At 32.1% G+C, this 19,972-nt stretch overlaps 1 protein-coding gene across 1 annotated transcript in view; it reads right to left on the bottom strand.

Moving 5' to 3' along the window:
* Positions 1-1,715: 1,715 nt before the first annotated feature.
* Positions 1,716-19,972, bottom strand: part of LOC131026787 (uncharacterized) — a 20,135-nt gene continuing 1,878 nt past the window's right edge. The window contains exon 2 of the mRNA XM_057956765.2: positions 1,716-3,259. Within this exon, the coding sequence (XP_057812748.2) occupies positions 1,761-3,257 (1,497 nt within the window). The 5' untranslated portion in view covers positions 3,258-3,259 and the 3' untranslated portion in view covers positions 1,716-1,760. The remainder of the gene's footprint in view (positions 3,260-19,972) is intronic.

Raw genomic sequence — 19,972 nt, 5'->3', positions numbered from 1 at the left:
GGGCATCCAAACAGAAATAATACCGACATCGTGGAGATGCCATGTGTCCCCATCTTTCTCATGATATAGGGTGGGGTCCAATAGAATGTCGAGTAATCAAAACCGATCCACTTGGCAACTTTGTGTTCCTCCAAACTTTGAACATAAAACGTAGGCTGTTAGAGGCAACCCCGAGATGACATTTGGCCCGTATTTTGAGTGCAGCTGGACAGTTAAAAAAAAAGGAAAAATGCACCCCAATCAAAATTCGGCCCGTGGACTTCAACCTAAAATAATGTGAACATTACCTATTAAGAAATATCATGCAAAGAACTATAGATAATTAGGTGCAAGTATAATATCGTAACATGGTGAGAATATGCTAAACAATATTATAGTAGTGTAATAAGTTTAAAATATGTAGATTATCTTGACCCTCACTATTTTCCATATGTTTCATTCACTCCATCAACAAATTAATAACTATTTTGCCACTCCATTGTATGTAAAAATACAACACAAAGTTCTAGAGCTTCATTTTCATGTCAACACCAAAGCCTAGTTGTTAGCACTAATATGAAAATGACTAAATTTCTATGCTATTTTTGTTGTAATCGAGAATTACATTTAGAAGCGATTGATACTATGATTCTCATTGAGATACCATTGTTCAAATTCAATGCTGCAATAGTAAAATAAAGGAAATTCCTATGCTATAGTTGTTTAATTTAGTCCTTTGTTTTATTGTGGGTACACCATATTTTTAATCCAACCAACAAACATGCTTATTCTTAGTATATCTAGTGAAGGGCATATTAGTTTTGGCTACAAATATCCCTCTTCTCTACTACTTCGTTGCTAAGGTAATATAACTCTCTATCTTCCAACAGTCATCTTGAGTCTCACCACATTGGTCGTTGAATTCCTCTTGATCCTTTTTGAGTTTTCATTTAAAAAATAGAAAATTTTGTTCAATTAGCATAATGTCTTCTTGTATTTTGTTTAGTCACAACTTATTTAAATAAATAAAAAATATTTATTTAATTAGAGAAAGGCTAGAAAAGGATAAATGAATTAATTAAATAAATAAAAATATTTGTAATTAATAGAAGGCTTAGGATAAAATAATTAAATAAATAAAATATTTATTTAATTAGACTAGGACAATTTTAGGTGTCTACAGTATATTTTTCTATAGATCTATAAATTTTTTTTATATTCTTGCCCTAATTTATGAAGGTCTTGTAAGATGAGATCTCGATTACTTTGGTGGCAACATTGGCATAGAATGAAATTTTGGCATATGAATTTTTTTTGTTCCCATTTCTGTATACACATTCATTCAGACACTTACAAACACATAGAGATAATATTATGTTTTAAGTTTTCGCCCCTAGCCCAAATTATATCGGGACTATGAAGCTTACACCCAGAGTTAATATTAAGTTTCAAGTCCCTGCTTTTTGTTCAAATTACATCGGGACCATGGAGCTTACACACAAAGTCAATACTAAGTTTCAAGTCCTCGCCCTTAGTCCAAATTACATCGGGACTACAAAGCTTACACATAGAGTAATATTAAGGTTCAAATCCCCACCCCTAGTTCAAATCACATCGGAACTATGGAGCCTTAGAATAGATTCATATGAGAATGTGACACAAACATAATGAGCTTAATCTTTAGCCTAATGCAAATGGTAGAGCAAAGCTAAGCTTGCTCTCTAACATAATGCACATGGCAGAGCAAGCTCTTTAGTTTAGTTTAGTAATAAAGTGACAGTTTAACAGTCACATGGATACATTGGTATGATGTCCTTTAAGGAGGGGAAACCATTACTAATCGGGGTGATCGGTCCATTAATAATTTTATCGTCTGTGGTCCCAGCGGCATAATGAATGAGAGCGTAGGTGTCGCCTTTAAATATATAAGCTTCTGTTTTTGTAGAAAACCATCCTTCTCTATTGTATGAAAACGCTGCATCAAAACCATCCTGGAAAATTGTACCTTTTAAAGAGGGGAAACTGAGAGTAATCTGTTTGGATCCCTGAATTATTTTGTTATTTGGTGTGTACGGTGCAAAATCAATAAGCGCGTACTGATCACCTTTAAATATATACGCCTCATTTTCTCGGAGAGAGGCAAAAGCCACATCAATACCATTTTCAAAAACGGTATTTTTTAAAGAGTGGAAGCCATCAGTGATCCTTATGGGTCCCCAAATAATATCGCCACCATCTCTCGTAAACCTGATGTGTGCATATATATTACTTCTAAATATATACGCCTCATTTTTTAAGGAAGCAGTAAATGCAGCGTCAATCCCACTGGCAAAAATAGTATCCTTCAAGCAGGTAAAGGCATCGCCGATGCTCAGGGGTCCCTTAATAATGTAGTCATCGGTGGTGCCGGGAGCATAGTTGATTAGCAGGCACTGATCAGCAATGAACAGGTACGCCTCTTCTGTGTCGCTGAAGTTGAATGCACTCTCGTTGTAATGTCCCACACTGCAAACTGGGTCGACATAATCCTCGACATCTCTCTTTGCGGCATGTCGCGTAGAGTCAATTCTTTTCAGATTCAGCCCTCCCCGAGGACATGTTGGGTTTCTTAGACGCCTCCCAAACTCCGGAGTGGTCCGCCCGTTCGATGTTGGATTCGGATTGAAGCCAGCATTAATGTAAACGTCATGCCCCATTCTGTTATAAAATGGGAATCGATGACCGGGCTCCACACCAACTGTATATGGACTTGCAAATCGAATATATTGAGGTCTAATGCCACCCGCAAAAGAAATTTCCTGCTGATTAGGATAACCATTTCGTTCGCGTAGGGTTAGCACCGCGTCGATTCCCCCTGGGGCATATATCTGATACCAATAAAGAACGATACTTGCTGGGACCAGTGGTCGCCACGAACGTAATCTCGTCGTGCTAACATACACTGAAGTATCAACAGGACTGGTGTCTGCGGGGCTTCCTCCACGATTTACAAACAGCTCTAAGTTGTAGTAATCTTCCACTCGAGTCGAACCGTCAGGCCGCGGAAGAAATCCTGTCTGAAAAACAATATCAGGGGGACGGTCATCCCAACGATACACTGCTTCTATAATATCCTGGTTGTTATCAGCATTCCGATATAGAATCCCTGGTCCTTCATCGTTGTATAGTGTTAACCCAACTATATATGGTGATAGCTGATTGAGGTCATCCTCTTCCGAAGCCGGCTGGGGAATGGCAGCTGCCACTCCACGAAATACTGAATCAGGTGGCAATGCCATATCTGTACGCCACATTTAGGATCATATAAATGATCATATTAATAAATTGATGTTTGAAACTCTTTTATACAAACAGTTTTAAATAAATAGCACATTTTTTTAACTATTAAACTTATCCAAAATTATATATATTTTGAAAATAGAGTATTCAATCAAAATATTTATTTTGATATAAATGTTACATATGAATTTAGAAACATAGTATATGAATCTCTTAGATACAGAAGTATCATAACGAAAGTGATGTTGAACTTTAATTTTTGTGTAATATTTCTTATATTTACATCAAAGACATTTTTTTATATTAAATGGACAGAGTTTATAGTCTAAATACAACACCAGTTATAATATTTCTTGTTTTTCGTATAGTTTGAACTGCAACTGGTCATCAAACACGAATCTATGTAGACAAAAGTTACCATACAAATGAAATTATAAAATGTTTTATACTATAGCGGTGCAGAACAAATTAGGGGTGAATGTTACCCTTCTTTTGAAATTTTATTTATCGTGTGCTATGTTTTTTTCCAAATAAAATAAAACAAGGTGTAGATATGCTCTACTATCCCAAAAATCCAAACAAACAATTTTTTCATTAAATATTAATAACATCTAACTCCTTGAATGAATGATCCAATGCATATAAGAAAATTCATTTATCACCCAAAAAAATCCTTCGGGCAATCGAGTAGGATTTCACTCCCAAACTTTACTTGAGGATCAATAAAGTATGTTTAGTTGTATACAAATTTGACTTTAGGAGTTCTTTGATTTAAAGCAAATTTATTTCATCTAAGATTTCTTGTCTTTTTATTTCTCATACCCACTCAACCCTCTCCTCTTTTAATCCTCATTGGATTTAGGAATGTGCAAACATTTAGAGGGGATTACGCTAAAGATAGGAGGTTTAGAAGTGATTAAGGGGTGGATTAGTGTGCAACCTACATTTTCTAGAAAATGCAAGTGGATGAGGGAATTAAATAAGATAATTATTTACTTAAATGCATTTGGGAGGATAAAAGGATTTAAATAAATATTAATTAATATAAATGTGAGGGGGGATAAAGAGATGAATTAATTAAGCAAATATGTTTTGTTTATTAAATTAATAGGCAAAACATAGTTTTAATGAATTAATTAAATAAATTCAATAATTTATTTAATTAATAGGAGAACAAGACTGGGGTGAATTAATTAAATATTAATTTAATTAATAGTCAGGAAAGGGGAATTAATTAATTAAATTTGAATTTGATTAATAGTTGAATAATGATAATTAAAAAAATATAAAATTTATTTAATTAGGTGGACAAAATTAGGAGTCTACAATCATTCATGTCTCTTTTCTTGTCTTGCTTTCTACATCCTAATGATGGATCATGTAGTTTGACTTGAAACATTGTTGAAAAAAACTCACACAATCAAAACTAGAAGAAATGAACAATAACATTATCTTGTGAAAATCATGCCTTTGAAATATTGATTTATGTTATCAATAGTAGTACATAAATAAAATTATTATTGTTTAAATTATATTTCATTTAAAAATAAATGAATATATTAAATTTGTGATATAAAATTATAATGATAAGTCCTATTGTTGACATGGCCATAATTTACAAATATTTGATACATATACATGTATGAAGATATAGGCAATTTATGTGGAAAGATTTGTGGAGGAAATGAAGCAAAAATAGTTGAACATTAATGAACGAGTTTGAAGAACAAAAAATAAAACTAGGTATAGGCATGACTTACATTAAAATCCAAACAAGCAATCTTTTGATTAAATATTGCATCAATCTCTTGAAAGAATTATTTAATATATATAAGAAAATCCATTTGTCACTTAGAAAAATCTCAATCAATTAGAATTTCACTCTCAAAATTTAAGAGCACCTAACAAAGTGTGTTTAGTTGTATAAAAAAATGATTTGACAAGTTCTTAGGTTTCAAACATTTCTTTATTTAAGATTTCATATAGTATATTGTGAATGCAAATAGATATGTAGTGGAGATGATGACTATAAACGAAAGAGTTTGGACAACCTATCAAGAGTGTGTTTACTTGTTTAAAAGATAGTTATTTGTTTAATTAGTTTTAAAATATAATTATCAGGATTCATTAAAAAACCCTTGCTTAAAATTTAGATTACGATTCTAAATATGTGAATAGTTTAAAAAACTACAATTATTTTTTGATTGATTGTATTTTATCAATAGTTAAACTTATGAGAGGTGCCCACAATTAACATTTCATATAAACAACATCCATTTTAGTAAAATTATATTTCAAGTTATAGTTTATAATGTGCATGTGAGAGTGGATAGGGTCCCTTATTCTATTTTAAGATATTTTTTAGATGCATTGGCAAAACCCTAATGAATTAATGACAATATTGGGCATTTAATTTTTATTTATTTATCTTGAGTGTGATAATTTTTCTTATGAGTAATTCTAATATTTGATTCCACTAGAAATGGGTGCTCCTCCTATATTGTATAGTACTTCCATAACTATATGCTAGAATTCAATTTTCCTTAGAACTCAAGCCCTTGAGTCTTTCTCCACTAGAAATGGGCGCTCCTCCTATGTTGTATAATACTTCCATAACTATATGCTAGAATTCATATTTCCTAAGAATTTATCTCTCTCTCTCTCTCTTAAGCAAGGGTTTTCTGTAAGGGATCGTGTGAATGAGAAATAGCTTTGAAAGGGTTGATAGAAATCCACTCATAAAGAATCATTGACACTGCTCATAGTAGAATCCGCCGCTAAATAGAACCATTGAAAGCTAAGCAGCTAGTCAAAGATAGATTGAAATGACAGATTGTGTGGAGACAATACAGAGGCATAGACGAGGCAAAGAGGAAACGATCCATTGAAGTTGTTCAATTTATCAAAGTAAGGAGAATCATGGAAGTTAATAAAATTCGTGAGGCATGAGATTTGAGAAGTAAGAGATGGTTGCAATCAGGAGAAAATAGGTAAGGCAAAAATATTGTCAAAGATTGAATTTTGGAAGTACAGCTGTAATTTTTGAAAAAAAAAGCATTCTTGATTTGTATAAGCATTGTTTGAGGCCAGCAGAGCCTGCTAAGATCCCCGAGCACTCACAGTGTGATTCTATGGGAAGTGTAGAGGAAATATACGTATCTCGCATCTTAATCAATAATGGATTAGTTATCAAATGAACTAGAGCTCTTGTACATCCCAACAGTAGCAAGGGATTTCCTAGGTTCGATCTCTAGATCTAGAAGATTTTGATGCCGCAACATCGGTGAAAGAGACTAAGAATGCACTCAGATTTTGTGTTAGAAATTAAGGAGTGTTGGTAATTATTAATTTCTACCACTAGACGTGCAAATTTTCAAGCCTAGCATTTAAGATAGAACCTTCCATATTTGAATTCTAGATGTTTCTCACAATGGACATTCTAGATGTTCTTCATCACATTGGCTATAAATAAGATGTAATATGAATTGTTACTCACTCTTTCATGGGTCCAGCTCTGTAGAGTTGTAAGGAAATATGAATGTAATGTTTATGTTATTTAATATAATATACTGTCTATATTTGTCTATTTTTTGTTCTTGTCTTTTGTCTTTGTCCTCCCCTTCAATAAAACTCTTTTATAGAAACATTTTTTAAACTATTAAAATTATTCATATATTAAAAACTTAGAGAATTCAATCAAAATATTCATTTTAAGATAAATTTTATAAATGGTTTTAGAAACATAATATATGGATCTCATAAATACAAGTGTTATAACAAAAGTTTTAGAATATTGAAATTTATTCTTTGTGTAATATTTCTTATAATATATTTTATTAGTTCATGTCAAGCATGGAATTATAGCATAGGCTATGCAGTGTTAAATTAACTCTATGACATCCAATAAAAATTCTATTTTCTATTTCTAAATTTAGTGGGTTAAACTACAAATTTTTTTATGTAAGATATTGATCAAATAATTTTTGTGGATCTCTCATTGGATTTCATTTGTGATTGTAGATTGTTAGGGCTTTCTTTTAGTATTTCGAGGAGAGAGAACACATGATTCCTTAGGTGTGGTGGCAGAAAACATAATGCATTTGGAAAGGCGAATATTAAAAATTTAAGAAATAAATGTAATTTATATTTTAATTCTCTTTTTATGATCAAATGGCAAATCAATAGCTTCATGAAGCCACCTTATTACCCTACATGTACATAGTAAATCAAGGAAAACAAAATCTTGTTCTACGTGTCCAAGGATGTAAATAAATCAGATTTACTTATCTAATTTCATTATCTTCACCACCAAAAGAAAGCCGCCATGATCCAAACTTTATAAAATTAGTTTATAGGTGAAGAAGCAAAGAAAGATTTATTTTGAGAAATAACCACACGATAGATAAAGGATAGAAGAAAATAAAGGCAACTTAAGAGGTGCTAGAAATATAGAAAGATAGAGAGCTGCAATAGGCAACACACAAAAGAAATGTGCCTCTGCAATCCCAACCTTTCCATCTCATCGACATCTTGATAGAACATTGAGGTAAGTCACACTCTATAGCTATTTAATTTCATTCTAAAATTGATATGTTACTATCTTTAAAAGAAGCACTGGTGTTGTGCTTTATCAATTGTTAATACTTTTTATACAAACAATGATTCTAAAGTTTCTTTCTAGATTATTTCTATTATCTATAGATGAGATGATTTATTTTGGTAGTAATATTTGTAAACATTTTGCTATATTATATTTTCATATTAAAACATTAGGTTTTTACCTACTGAGAAATATCATGCAAAGTACCAATTTTTTTTATCTGTGCAGGTATAATGGCATACTATGGTTACAATATGATGAGAAATATCCGAGTAGTGTAATAAGTCTAAAATAAGTAGTTGTTCACGTCATCAACAAATTAATAACTATTATGTCGCTTCATTGTATGTGAAGATACAACACAAAGCTCCAAAGCTTTATTTTCATGTCAACAACAAAGCCTAGTTGTTAACAACAATATGAATTTGACTAAATTTTTATGCTCCTTTGGTTGCAATCAAGAATTACCTTTAGAAGCAATTGATGCCATGACTCTCATTGAGATCCCAATGTTCAACTTCAATGTTGCAGTAGTAAAATAAAGGAAATGCCAATGCTATTGTTCTTTTAATTTAGTCCTTTTTGTGGGTACACAATATTCTTAATCCAACCAACAAACATGCTTATCCAGTTTTGGCTACAATATCCCTCTTCTCTACTATTTCATTTCGAAGGTAATATCACTCTTTAACTTCCAACTATCACCTTGAGTGTCACTACATTGACCATTGAATGCCTAGAAATCATTTTTGAGTTTTCATTTATGAGGGAGAAGTTTCTCTTCAACAAACATAATGTCTTCTTATATTTTATTTCGTCACAACTTAGTTTTGAGCTGTTGGAAAAACATGTGGAATATATATTTCATCTTTTAGACAATTTCAGAATTTTTCCCAAGTTCTTTTCTCAAATTTATGGACTATGAAGATAGTGGCTTTAACACAATTAACATGTTTTGCATGGATAATAAGTGTAGGAAGTAAAAGCCTTGGTGCAACTGCTTATTAATAATTCAGAATCACTACAAAAAGTATGCACTCTTTTGGTTATTGTAGATTCTTAGGCACTGAACAATAAACTGAATTAGTTCTTGTCAAAAGGTCTTGTTGTTCTAACTTATAGAGAAAAATAAGTGCATTCAATACAAAAAACATACTGCAAAATCTTATACTAGAGCATGATATGCTTTAGCTACATATCAAATATGATTTCAATACAATAAGGTGCTTTTAAGTATCAATATATATAAAGGGGCATACAACATGTTCCTAAGCTTAGTTTATGTTATAAACGATACATAAGACAAGTTTCTAGTTTTGTTTTGATTAAAAACATATTTATGATCATACTAAATAAATATAACTTTAATAGAGTGAAGAATATTTTCAATAATGTGTTAAATGTTGTTGCAAACTAAATAGGAGTGGTCCATTAGAGTAACTAATGCATTTGGTCTTTCCTTTCAATTGATACATATTTGATAGTGCTTTGTTAATTTTAGGTTGGATATACCCATCAACTTCACATGTTGATAGACAATAATGTGTTCAAACTTTTATAAGTCCTTTAGACAAATAGTAAAGTCTCATTCTTAATAAATTTTTATTATTATTAAATTATTTGGTAAATCATCAAGTTCTTTATCATATAATGACTTATCACTTTTTCAAATTGCTGTTAAAGCAAAAATGGATGGCATTCAAATTATTATAACTTTCACACCCTTTAACCAAAATTAAAAGTTCAATATGTTTGGAAAAAATAGGAGACCCAAAAAAACAAACTGGAAATGTTTTCCTAAGAACCCCAACCATTTAAGAGTATTTTTTTCTGCAATATAGTCTACTATAATTCTACTCAGAACAGCAGATTGACTAATACAGTCCTTTCCTTCACACTAATTATTAAATCTTTGCTGATATCAATTAGTTTTAGTATATCTATCCTTAGTTTGATAGGAATTGAATGATTATTCACTCAATATCCATTAATTTAATGTGGTTATTATTTTAAATTCATCATTTGACAATCATTTATATTAATTTTTTAGTGCAAGACAAGAATCAAATGATAGGACATTATCGTGCATTTGTAGATGAACCTATTATACTTGTTTTTCAAAGTTCTTTTTGATAAGACCTCATTTCTATATATTTTGCACTTGAATAGGACATTAACTCTTGTTCCATAGAAGGTTTAATTCATTTGTCTACCTTACAAGAATAATAGTATCAAAGTCATAACTATAGATGAATATGACAAGATTCAATTAGAATATTTATAAATCTTAATTATTCTACTTAAAATCCATAGAATTAGGGGCAAAATATTTAGAATTGCTATTTTTATTTAAATTATAAGTCTAGTGAAGAAAAAATTGGTCTTGCTAATAACATTGTGTCAGTTTTCTAATGTTGTTATAGTGTAAAAGTAGTAGTTGGAGTAGTTGGATAACTTTTAGCAATGGTTGATTTAAATTTGTTATAGTTTTATCTATGTTTCATCCCATGAATATATGCAATTCTTAGTAACTATTATTTTGGTTTATGTAGTTTATTTTGCTCGACTAGTTTTCTTTGAAACTTAAATTGATTCTAGGATGCTTGAGCAGCTCATCAATTTCCACAAGACCTCTGAAAAGTGAATGTATTACTTCCCCTCATTCACCTGATAGTTTCTAGGGGCCGAATCCCCAAATACAAGTCTTACTTATCACCCCTTATCTCTAGGTTGTTCTGTAAGCAAGGACTTAACCAATTGAACTTTACTAGCTAAACTTAGAATTTTCCCTTTTTATCCAGTAAGCTTTTTCTAAAACCTTTCAATGATTCCATTCTATAAGGTATTCATGGGACCTTTAGAAGTCAGGGGAATCCCTAGATATCCAAGAAGGCAGCAACACCACATGCTATAATTTTGGTAATTTTTTACTAAAGGTTAAGGTGGACATTCAAAAAATACATTTTGCTCTTCTCAAAATTTATATGTTAACCATATATCATGGCATAGTTATCAAGGGTCTCCTTCGATCCTTTAGCTTCTGAGATGTAGGCTTCAACAAACAAGATAGTGTCAGCCACGAACTATTGGTGGGTGATAGAATCTAGACTAGAAGTCACTTTGATACCTTTTAACCTACCAGTCTCTTTAAGCCTTTCAACATTCCTCCCCAAGATTTCAACAACAATGATAAACAAATAGGGGGAGAGGGGATCACCTTGGCAATGGCCATGACTACAAGACAAGGATCCATTAGGAGATCCATAGACCAGAATAGAGAACATCGAGGAGGTAACACATTTAGTAATTATCTTTAGAAATTTATATTTAAAGCCAAACTTCTTGAGCACTTCAAAGAGGAAGTTCCATGATACCCTCTCATAGGCTTTGGAGATGTCTAATTTAAATGCCATTTTTAGTTTTCTACTATGATCCATAAAGTGAACTCGTCCATGGGCTGTAATAACCATGTCCATAATATGTCTCCCTTTGACAAAGCCTTTTTTGTTAACAAATATCATTTTATCTAGCACTAATTTGAGTCTATTAACAATAACTTTAGAGAAGATTTTATACAATGTGTTACATAGGCTAGTATGTCTATAATCCTTAATGAAAACAACATTATCAATTTTAGGAACTAAAGGAATGTAGGTAAAATTAATTTGTTCGAATATTTTACCAGATCTGAAGAAGTCCTTAGCACCACCAAAAACATCCATTCCCACAGCATCCTAGTACTCTTGATACAAATTCAAAGGGAACCCATCAGATCTTGAGGCCTTATAAGCCCCAAAAGAAAACACAACCTCCTTCACTTCCTAGAGAAAGACTTTGGCATTAAGAAGGTGCAAGTCCTCATTCGTAATAACATTAGGGATAACCTCTAGCAGGATATTAGGATTCCTAAAACCACCTTGACTATTATTGTTGTGATTTTCAAAGAAGGCCACGAATAGTTCAGCAATCTCCTCCTCATCTTCAATTAAAAATCCATCATCCCTCTTTAGTTTTCTTATCTTGTTGAATATAGGCCAGAGCACTCATTTATAGATGAAAAGAAATACATTTAAAGAATGATTTGCAATAGATTCATGTGAAGTGGCACATAATTTATACGTGAAGTGGCATACCATTCTATGATTCATTTATTGTAACATCCCCAATAAATTAATTATATTCATTATTAAAAATATCTCCCATAATTTAGAAAAGATGGGTCTTATCATAAAGTCTTATTAGATACCCATGTACAATTATTTATTCACTTAATGGAATGGTTGAAATTGACTCTAACCCCCCATAATGAAAACCACATGAAACAAAGCATAATAGAGAAATGGCTCAACTTAGAGCATTGTTGAATACAACTAGAGCACTCATTTTATAGATGAAAAACATTAAATTTTTAGAGAAATTTTCAACAATGTCACGTGAAGTGACACACAATTTTAAACTTAGAGTGGCACATCATTCTATTCAATTAATTTATTGTAACATCCCCCATAAATTGATTATACTAATTATTGAAAATATCCCCCATAATCTAGATAAGATGGGTCCTAGCCTAAAACCTTATTAGATACCCATGTACTATCATTTATTCACTTAATGAAATGGTTTCAGTTCACTCTAATCCCCTCAGAATGATAACCATGGGAAAAAAAGAAAAATATAGAAATGACTCAATTTAGAGCACTATTGAATACAAGTTGGAGCACTCATTTTATAGATGAAAAATAATAAATTTTGGAACAACTTGCAACAACTTCACATGAAATGGCACACAATTTTATATGTGAAGTGGCACAGCATTCTATGATTAATTTATTATAGCACCCCCCATAAATTAATTATACTAATTATTGAAAATACCCCCCATAATCTAGAAAAGACAGGTCTTGACTTGAAGCCTTATTAGATACCCATGTACAATCATTTATTCACTTAATGAAATGGTTGGAATTCACTCTAATCGTCCATAATGACAATTGTGAGAGACAAAGCAGAATAAAGAAATGGCTCAACTTACAAAACTACTAGATATAGGTTGAAGCGCTCATTTTATAGATGAAAAACATTAAATTTTTGGAGCGAAAAGTTGTAACAGCTTCACATGAAGTGGCACATAGTTTTATATGTGATTTGACACATCATTATATGATTATTTTATTGTAACATCCCCCACAAATTAATTAAAATAATTATTGGAAATATCCCCCATAATTTAGAAAATATAGTTCTCAGCCTAAAGCCTTATTAGATACCCATGTACAATCATTGATTCACTTAATGAAATGGTTGAAATTCACTACAATCCATCGAATGACAACTATTAGAAACAAAATAGAATATAGAAATGGCTCAACTTAAAATACCATTGAATACATGATCAAACACTTATTTTATAGATGAAAACAAATTTTTTTTGGAACAACTTGCAACAATTTCACATAAATGGGCACACAATTTTATACGTGAAGTGGGACATCATTCTATGATTAATTTATTATAAGAATTTTGTACGTTAATCCTATAAAGTCTTGTGTATGGAGTGGACCTTGATTCTACACAACAAAATATACTGCCCTATATGGGAAAAACCAAAAGTGAAATTGAAACCCTAAGTGGAAATTATCTAGCATGGACATTGAGGCCAAATTTGACAACAGTGACAAAGAGACAAGATACTTGTGTGTTTATTCTAGCCTCAAGTGAGAGTGGTCGTGTATATGTCTTGTTCTCTCAAAGAGTTTTGAAGAGACTAGCACTTTTCATATATACCCTATTTTTTCAATTCTCATGCCTTTTCATCATCGTGGAATTTCATTTGAGAAAACAGAGAAAGGCAAGAGCCAAGATTCATGTTTGAAATCCTCATTGCGTAAAAAATATGCAGAAGAGGTTTAGAAGGTTAATTAGAAAAAATAAAATGGTCTATTTTTACATACATACATGTGCAGTACATGAGGTCAATTAGTGGGCCCTTTGAAAAAAAAATTCATTGCACAACTAAGTTATTGATGGAAGACTGATAGCTTCAAATCAACAATACATCCACTTATAAGAATCCAAACATGCTTGAAAGGATAATAAAGATCCATTACAAATAGGCTCATGTGTTTGCAATAGAGAGAGAGAGAGAGAGAGAGAGAGAGATGAGAGAGAGAGAGAGAGAGAGAGAGAGAGAGAGAGAGAGAGAGAGAGAGAGAGAGAGAGAGAGTGTGAAAGAGAGGGAGATGAGAAGATAGAGATAGAGAAGATGATAGAGATTGATATGGAGGAGGAGAGGGATATGGTGAGGAGAGGGAGAGATAAATAGAGAGGAGAGAGAGATAGATAGAGATGGAAGAGATAGAGAGAGGGAGAGATAGTTTTATCTATGGTTGATTTAAATTTGTTATAGTTTTATCTATGTTTCATCCCATGAATATATGCAATTCTTTGTAACTATTATTTTGGTTTATGTAGTTTATTTTGCTCGACTAGTTTTCTTTGAAACTTAAATTGATTCTAGGATGCATGAGCAGCTCATCAATTTCCACAAGACCTCTGAAAAGTGAATGTATTACTTCCCCTCATTCACCTGATAGTTTCTAGGGGCCCAATCCCCAAATACAAGTCTTACTTATCACCCCTTATCTCAAGATATAGATATGATCCTATCCACCCTGCAAATCCATAAAGTATTTATATAGTTTATTATCTTAATGAAATATAATTTTAAAAGCTCCATTAACTATCAAACGTAGACTATTTTCGAACATGTAGTGCCGCGGTTAAAACACTTCATTGGTGAAGCGGCCACCATGGTTCAAATCCCTGCTGGGCCTTTGTTCTCGCAAGGCCTTGTGCCTTCGCTGGGCTGTTGTGCTCACGGATTTGAACAAGTGAAGTGTGGGGATGAGGTCCCCCATTTGTGGCCTCACTGGTTCATAGTTCCAGGTAAAAAAAACTATCAAACGTAGACTTTAAACTTATAAGATATTCCTGTAAGAGCAATGTAATTCCATCTAGGGAATAGCCTTACAATTTAGAATCGTTTTCTCTCATAATGCACACCATTTGATGAGAAAGGATAGTATTTTGAAACTAAAGTAACTGGCAAGAGGAAGTTACAGTTGGACCTAGTAAAAAAAACTATCAAACGTAGACTTTAAACTTATAAGATATTCCTGTAAGAGCGATGTAATTCCATCTAGGGAATAGCCTTACAATTTAGAATTATTTTCTCTCATAATGCACACCATTTGATGAGAAAGGATAGTATTTTGAAACTAAAGTAACTGACAAGAGGAAGTTACAGTTGGACCTAGTAAAAAAAACTATCAAACATAGACTTTAAGCTTATAAGATATTCCTGTAAGAGCGATGTAATTCCATCTAGGAAATAGCCTTACAATTTAGAATTGTTTTCTCTCATAATGCACACCATTTGATGAGAAAGGATAGTATTTTGAAAATAAAGTAACTGACAAGAGGAAGTTACGGTTGGAACTAGAATTTGACTTAAAATTTAACGATTAATATCCAAGCTTCAATTATTAAAACCACTTTCATTTTTTTGTTTGGATTGTGTAATCATCATAAGTTATCACCCTGCTTATTAATTGACTTGGGTGATAAAAAAACAATAGATGATTATGGAAACAATATATGATTAATTGAAAAGAAACTTAAACCATGGATTTAGTAATCATATGTTATCACCCTGTCTATAAGTTGACTTGGGTGATTAGGAAACAATATATGATTAACTGAAAAGAAACTTAAACCATAAAACACTCAAGCGTTATAGGTAAACTGGAAATTTTATATCTCCTTGGATGATATTTAAGAATAGTGAATATATTGACCATAACAGTAAGTCTGTAAAAAAAAATGTGATACCCAGCTCTTCTGCCATGGAAGTACAGGATACTTGCAGAGACAATGCGTCAGTAAAGGGCATCTCTAATTGTAGGAACTATTATAGAAAACTTTGTTATGATCCTACTCTTTCGAGAAGAGTGCTGGAATCTTGTTCAAAAAATGTATAAGTTGGCTTAATCCGTTTATCAGCTCAAAGGATTACCTTATTCTTAATCAGCTGCACAAGGAGAGGATCATAGATGTAGATTCTGTGTTGTCTACAATTGTGGGTGCAACATTTGAATGCTTTCTTCAGAAAGAAGTGAACAAATATGACCAGTAAGTTCCATCAATTCCAACAGTTTTTATGTCACAATACTAACTAGCAAGATTACTCTCGTTGAATTTCAAAGCCATTCATAGGTCTGTAGTGAATCCTACCAAGTATAAGAAAATTGTTGAAAAGCATCGCAAATTGGTTGAGGAAGCATACAAAGACATAGGGTGATTGCAGAGTATTAAGAGAACTTTGATACTCACGATTGGAATGTACTTGGCTGGATTGCCTGAAACCCGAGGGAGGGTGCAAGTTCTTTGAAGTTTTTAAAATATTTCGTGGTCTTCACTTGGTTGGTTGTCCAAAATTTGGGGAGAGTGTATTATATTTCTAGACTTAAAAATGTTAAATATTCAGAGTTGATCAACATTTTCTAGACTTTTATGTTGATTAATGTATGTTGTCACATTAAGAATACATTTCTGAAATTAAAAGTGTTAAACACTCAAAATTGATTAACATCCACTAAACTTAATTTATTACTTAATATGTAAGATTTAAAACTGACCTACATACTATGTTATCTTTGTAAATGACTCATGACTCGAATTGGTATTATATGATCCTGATTTTTGAAATAGTGTTCCATATATAGGAACCAGAAGGCAAAATCTTGTCAAGGAGAAGATCGCAGCAATTGGTATTATTTAAGTATTTGGCCTTAAATATTTTGGCCAAATCTTTTGACACCTTCAATCATTTGTAATCCAATTTCAGATAATAAGGCCCTGTTAAAAGGAATAAGTTTCCTTATCTCAAGCCCTCCCTCTTTTTTAAGGTTACACACTTTATCCCAAGCAACCAGGGACATTCAAGTTTTTTCTTCCATACCTGTCCAAAGGAAATGTTTTTGAATTTTCTCAATTTTATCAGCTACACACACAAGCACCTTAAAAAAAGACAAATAATAAACTAGGTTGTTCTGTAAGCAAGGACTTAACCAATTGAACTTTACTAGCTAAACTTAGAATTTTCCCTTTTTATCCAATAAGCTTTTTCTAAAACCTTTCAATGATTCCATTCTATAAGGTATTCATGGGACCTTTAGAAGTCAGGGGAATCCCTAGATATCCAAGAAGGCAGCAACACCACATGCTATAATTTTGGTAATTTTTTACTGAAGGTTAAGGTGGACATTCAAAAAATACATTTTGCTCTTCTCAAAATTTATATGTAACCATATATCATGGCATAGTTATCAAGGGTCTCCTTCGATCCTTTAGCTTCTGAGATGTAGGCTTCAACAAACAAGATAGTGTCAGCCACGAACTATTGGTGGGTGATAGAATCTAGACTAGAAGTCACTTTGATACCTTTTAACCTACCAGTCCTCTTTAAGCCTTTCAACATTCCTCCCCAAGATTTCAACAACAATGATAAACAAATAGGGGGAGAGGGGATCACCTTGGCAATGGCCATGACTACAAGACAAGGATCCATTAGGAGATTCATAGACCAGAATAGAGAACATCGAGGAGGTAACACATTTAGTAATTATCTTTAGAAATTTATATTTAAAGCCAAACTTCTTGAGCACTTCAAAGAGGAAGTTCCATGATACCCTCTCATAGGCTTTGGAGATGTCTAATTTAAATGCCATTTTTAGTTTTTCTACTATGATCCATAAAGTGAACTCGTCCATGGGCTGTAATAACCATGTCCATAATATGTCTCCCTTTGACAAAGCCTTTTTTGTTAACAAATATCATTTTATCTAGCACTAATTTGAGTCTATTAACAATAACTTTAGAGAAGATTTTATACAATGTGTTACATAGGCTAGTATGTCTATAATCCTTAATGAAAACAACATTATCAATTTTAGGAACTAAAGGAATGTAGGTAAAATTAATTTGTTTGAATATTTTACCAGATCTGAAGAAGTCCTTAGCACCACCAAAAACATCCATTCCCACAGCATCCTAGTACTCTTGATACAAATTCAAAGGGAACCCATCAGATCTTGAGGCTTTATAAGCCCCAAAAGAAAACACAACCTCCTTCACTTCCTAGAGAAAGACTTTGGCATTAAGAAGGTGCAAGTCCTCATTCGTAATAACATTAGGGATAACCTCTAGCAGGATATTAGGATTCCTAAAACCACCTTGACTATTATTGTTGTGATTTTCAAAGAAGGCCACGAATAGTTCAGCAATCTCCTCCTCATCTTCAATTAAAATCCATCATCCCTCTTTAGTTTTCTTATCTTGTTGAATATAGGCCAGAGCACTCATTTATAGATGAAAAGAAATACATTTAAAGAATGATTTGCAATAGATTCATGTGAAGTGGCACATAAATTATACGTGAAGTGGCATACCATTCTATGATTGATTTATTGTAACATCCCCAATAAATTAATTATATTCATTATTAAAAATATCTCCCATAATTTAGAAAAGATGGGTCTTATCATAAAGTCTTATTAGATACCCATGTACAATTATTTATTCACTTAATGGAATGGTTGAAATTGACTCTAACCCCCCATAATGAAAACCACATGAAACAAAGCATAATAGAGAAATGGCTCAACTTAGAGCATTGTTGAATACAACTAGAGCACTCATTTTATAGATGAAAAACATTAAATTTTTAGAGAAATTTTCAACAATGTCACGTGAAGTGACACACAATTTTATACTTAGAGTGGCACATCATTCTATTCAATTAATTTATTGTAACATCCCCCATAAATTGATTATACTAATTATTGAAAATATCCCCCATAATCTAGATAAGATGGGTCCTAGCCTAAAACCTTATTAGATACCCATGTACTATCATTTATTCACTTAATGAAATGGTTACAGTTCACTCTAATCCCCTCAGAATGATAACCATGGGAAAAAAAGAAAAATATAGAAATGACTTAATTTAGAGCACTATTGAATACAAGTTGGAGCACTCATTTTATAGATGAAAAATAATAAATTTTGGAACAACTTGCAACAACTTCACATGAAATGGCACACAATTTTATATGTGAAGTGGCACACCATTCTATGATTAATTTATTATAGCACCCCCCATAAATTAATTATACTAATTATTGAAAATACCCCCCATAATCTAGAAAAGACAGGTCTTGACTTGAAGCCTTATTAGATACCCATGTACAATCATTCATTCACTTAATGAAATGGTTGGAATTCACTCTAATCGTCCATAATGACAATTGTGAGAGACAAAGCAGAATAAAGAAATGGCTCAACTTACAAAACTACTAGATATAGGTTGAAGCGCTCATTTTATAGATGAAAAACATTAAATTTTTGGAGCAAAAAGTTGTAACAGCTTCACATGAAGTGGCACATAGTTTTATATGTGATTTGGCACATCATTATATGATTATTTTATTGTAACATCCCCCACAAATTAATTAAAATAATTATTGGAAATATCCCCCATAATTTAGAAAATATAGTTCTCAGCCTAAAGCCTTATTAGATACCCATGTACAATCATTGATTCACTTAATGAAATGGTTGAAATTCACTACAATCCATCGAATGACAACTATTAGAAACAAAATAGAATATAGAAATGGCTCAACTTAAAATACCATTGAATACATGATCAAACACTTATTTTATAGATGAAAACAATTTTTTTTTGGAACAACTTGCAACAATTTCACATAAATGGGCACACAATTTTATACGTGAAGTGGGACATCATTCTATGATTAATTTATTATAAGAATTTTGTACGTTAATCCTATAAAGTCTTGTGTATGGAGTGGACCTTGATTCTACACAACAAAATATACTGCCCTATATGGGAAAAACCAAAAGTGAAATTGAAACCCTAAGTGGAAATTATCTAGCATGGACATTGAGGCCAAATTTGACAACAGTGACAAAGAGACAAGATACTTGTGTGTTTATTCTAGCCTCAAGTGAGAGTGGTCGTGTATAATTTCT

This window comes from Cryptomeria japonica, chromosome 1 (assembly GCF_030272615.1).
Source record: "Cryptomeria japonica chromosome 1, Sugi_1.0, whole genome shotgun sequence".
NCBI lineage: Eukaryota > Viridiplantae > Streptophyta > Pinopsida > Cupressales > Cupressaceae > Cryptomeria > Cryptomeria japonica.
Note: the sequence above shows the minus strand (reverse complement) of the source record. Positions and strands in the feature narration are given on the sequence as shown.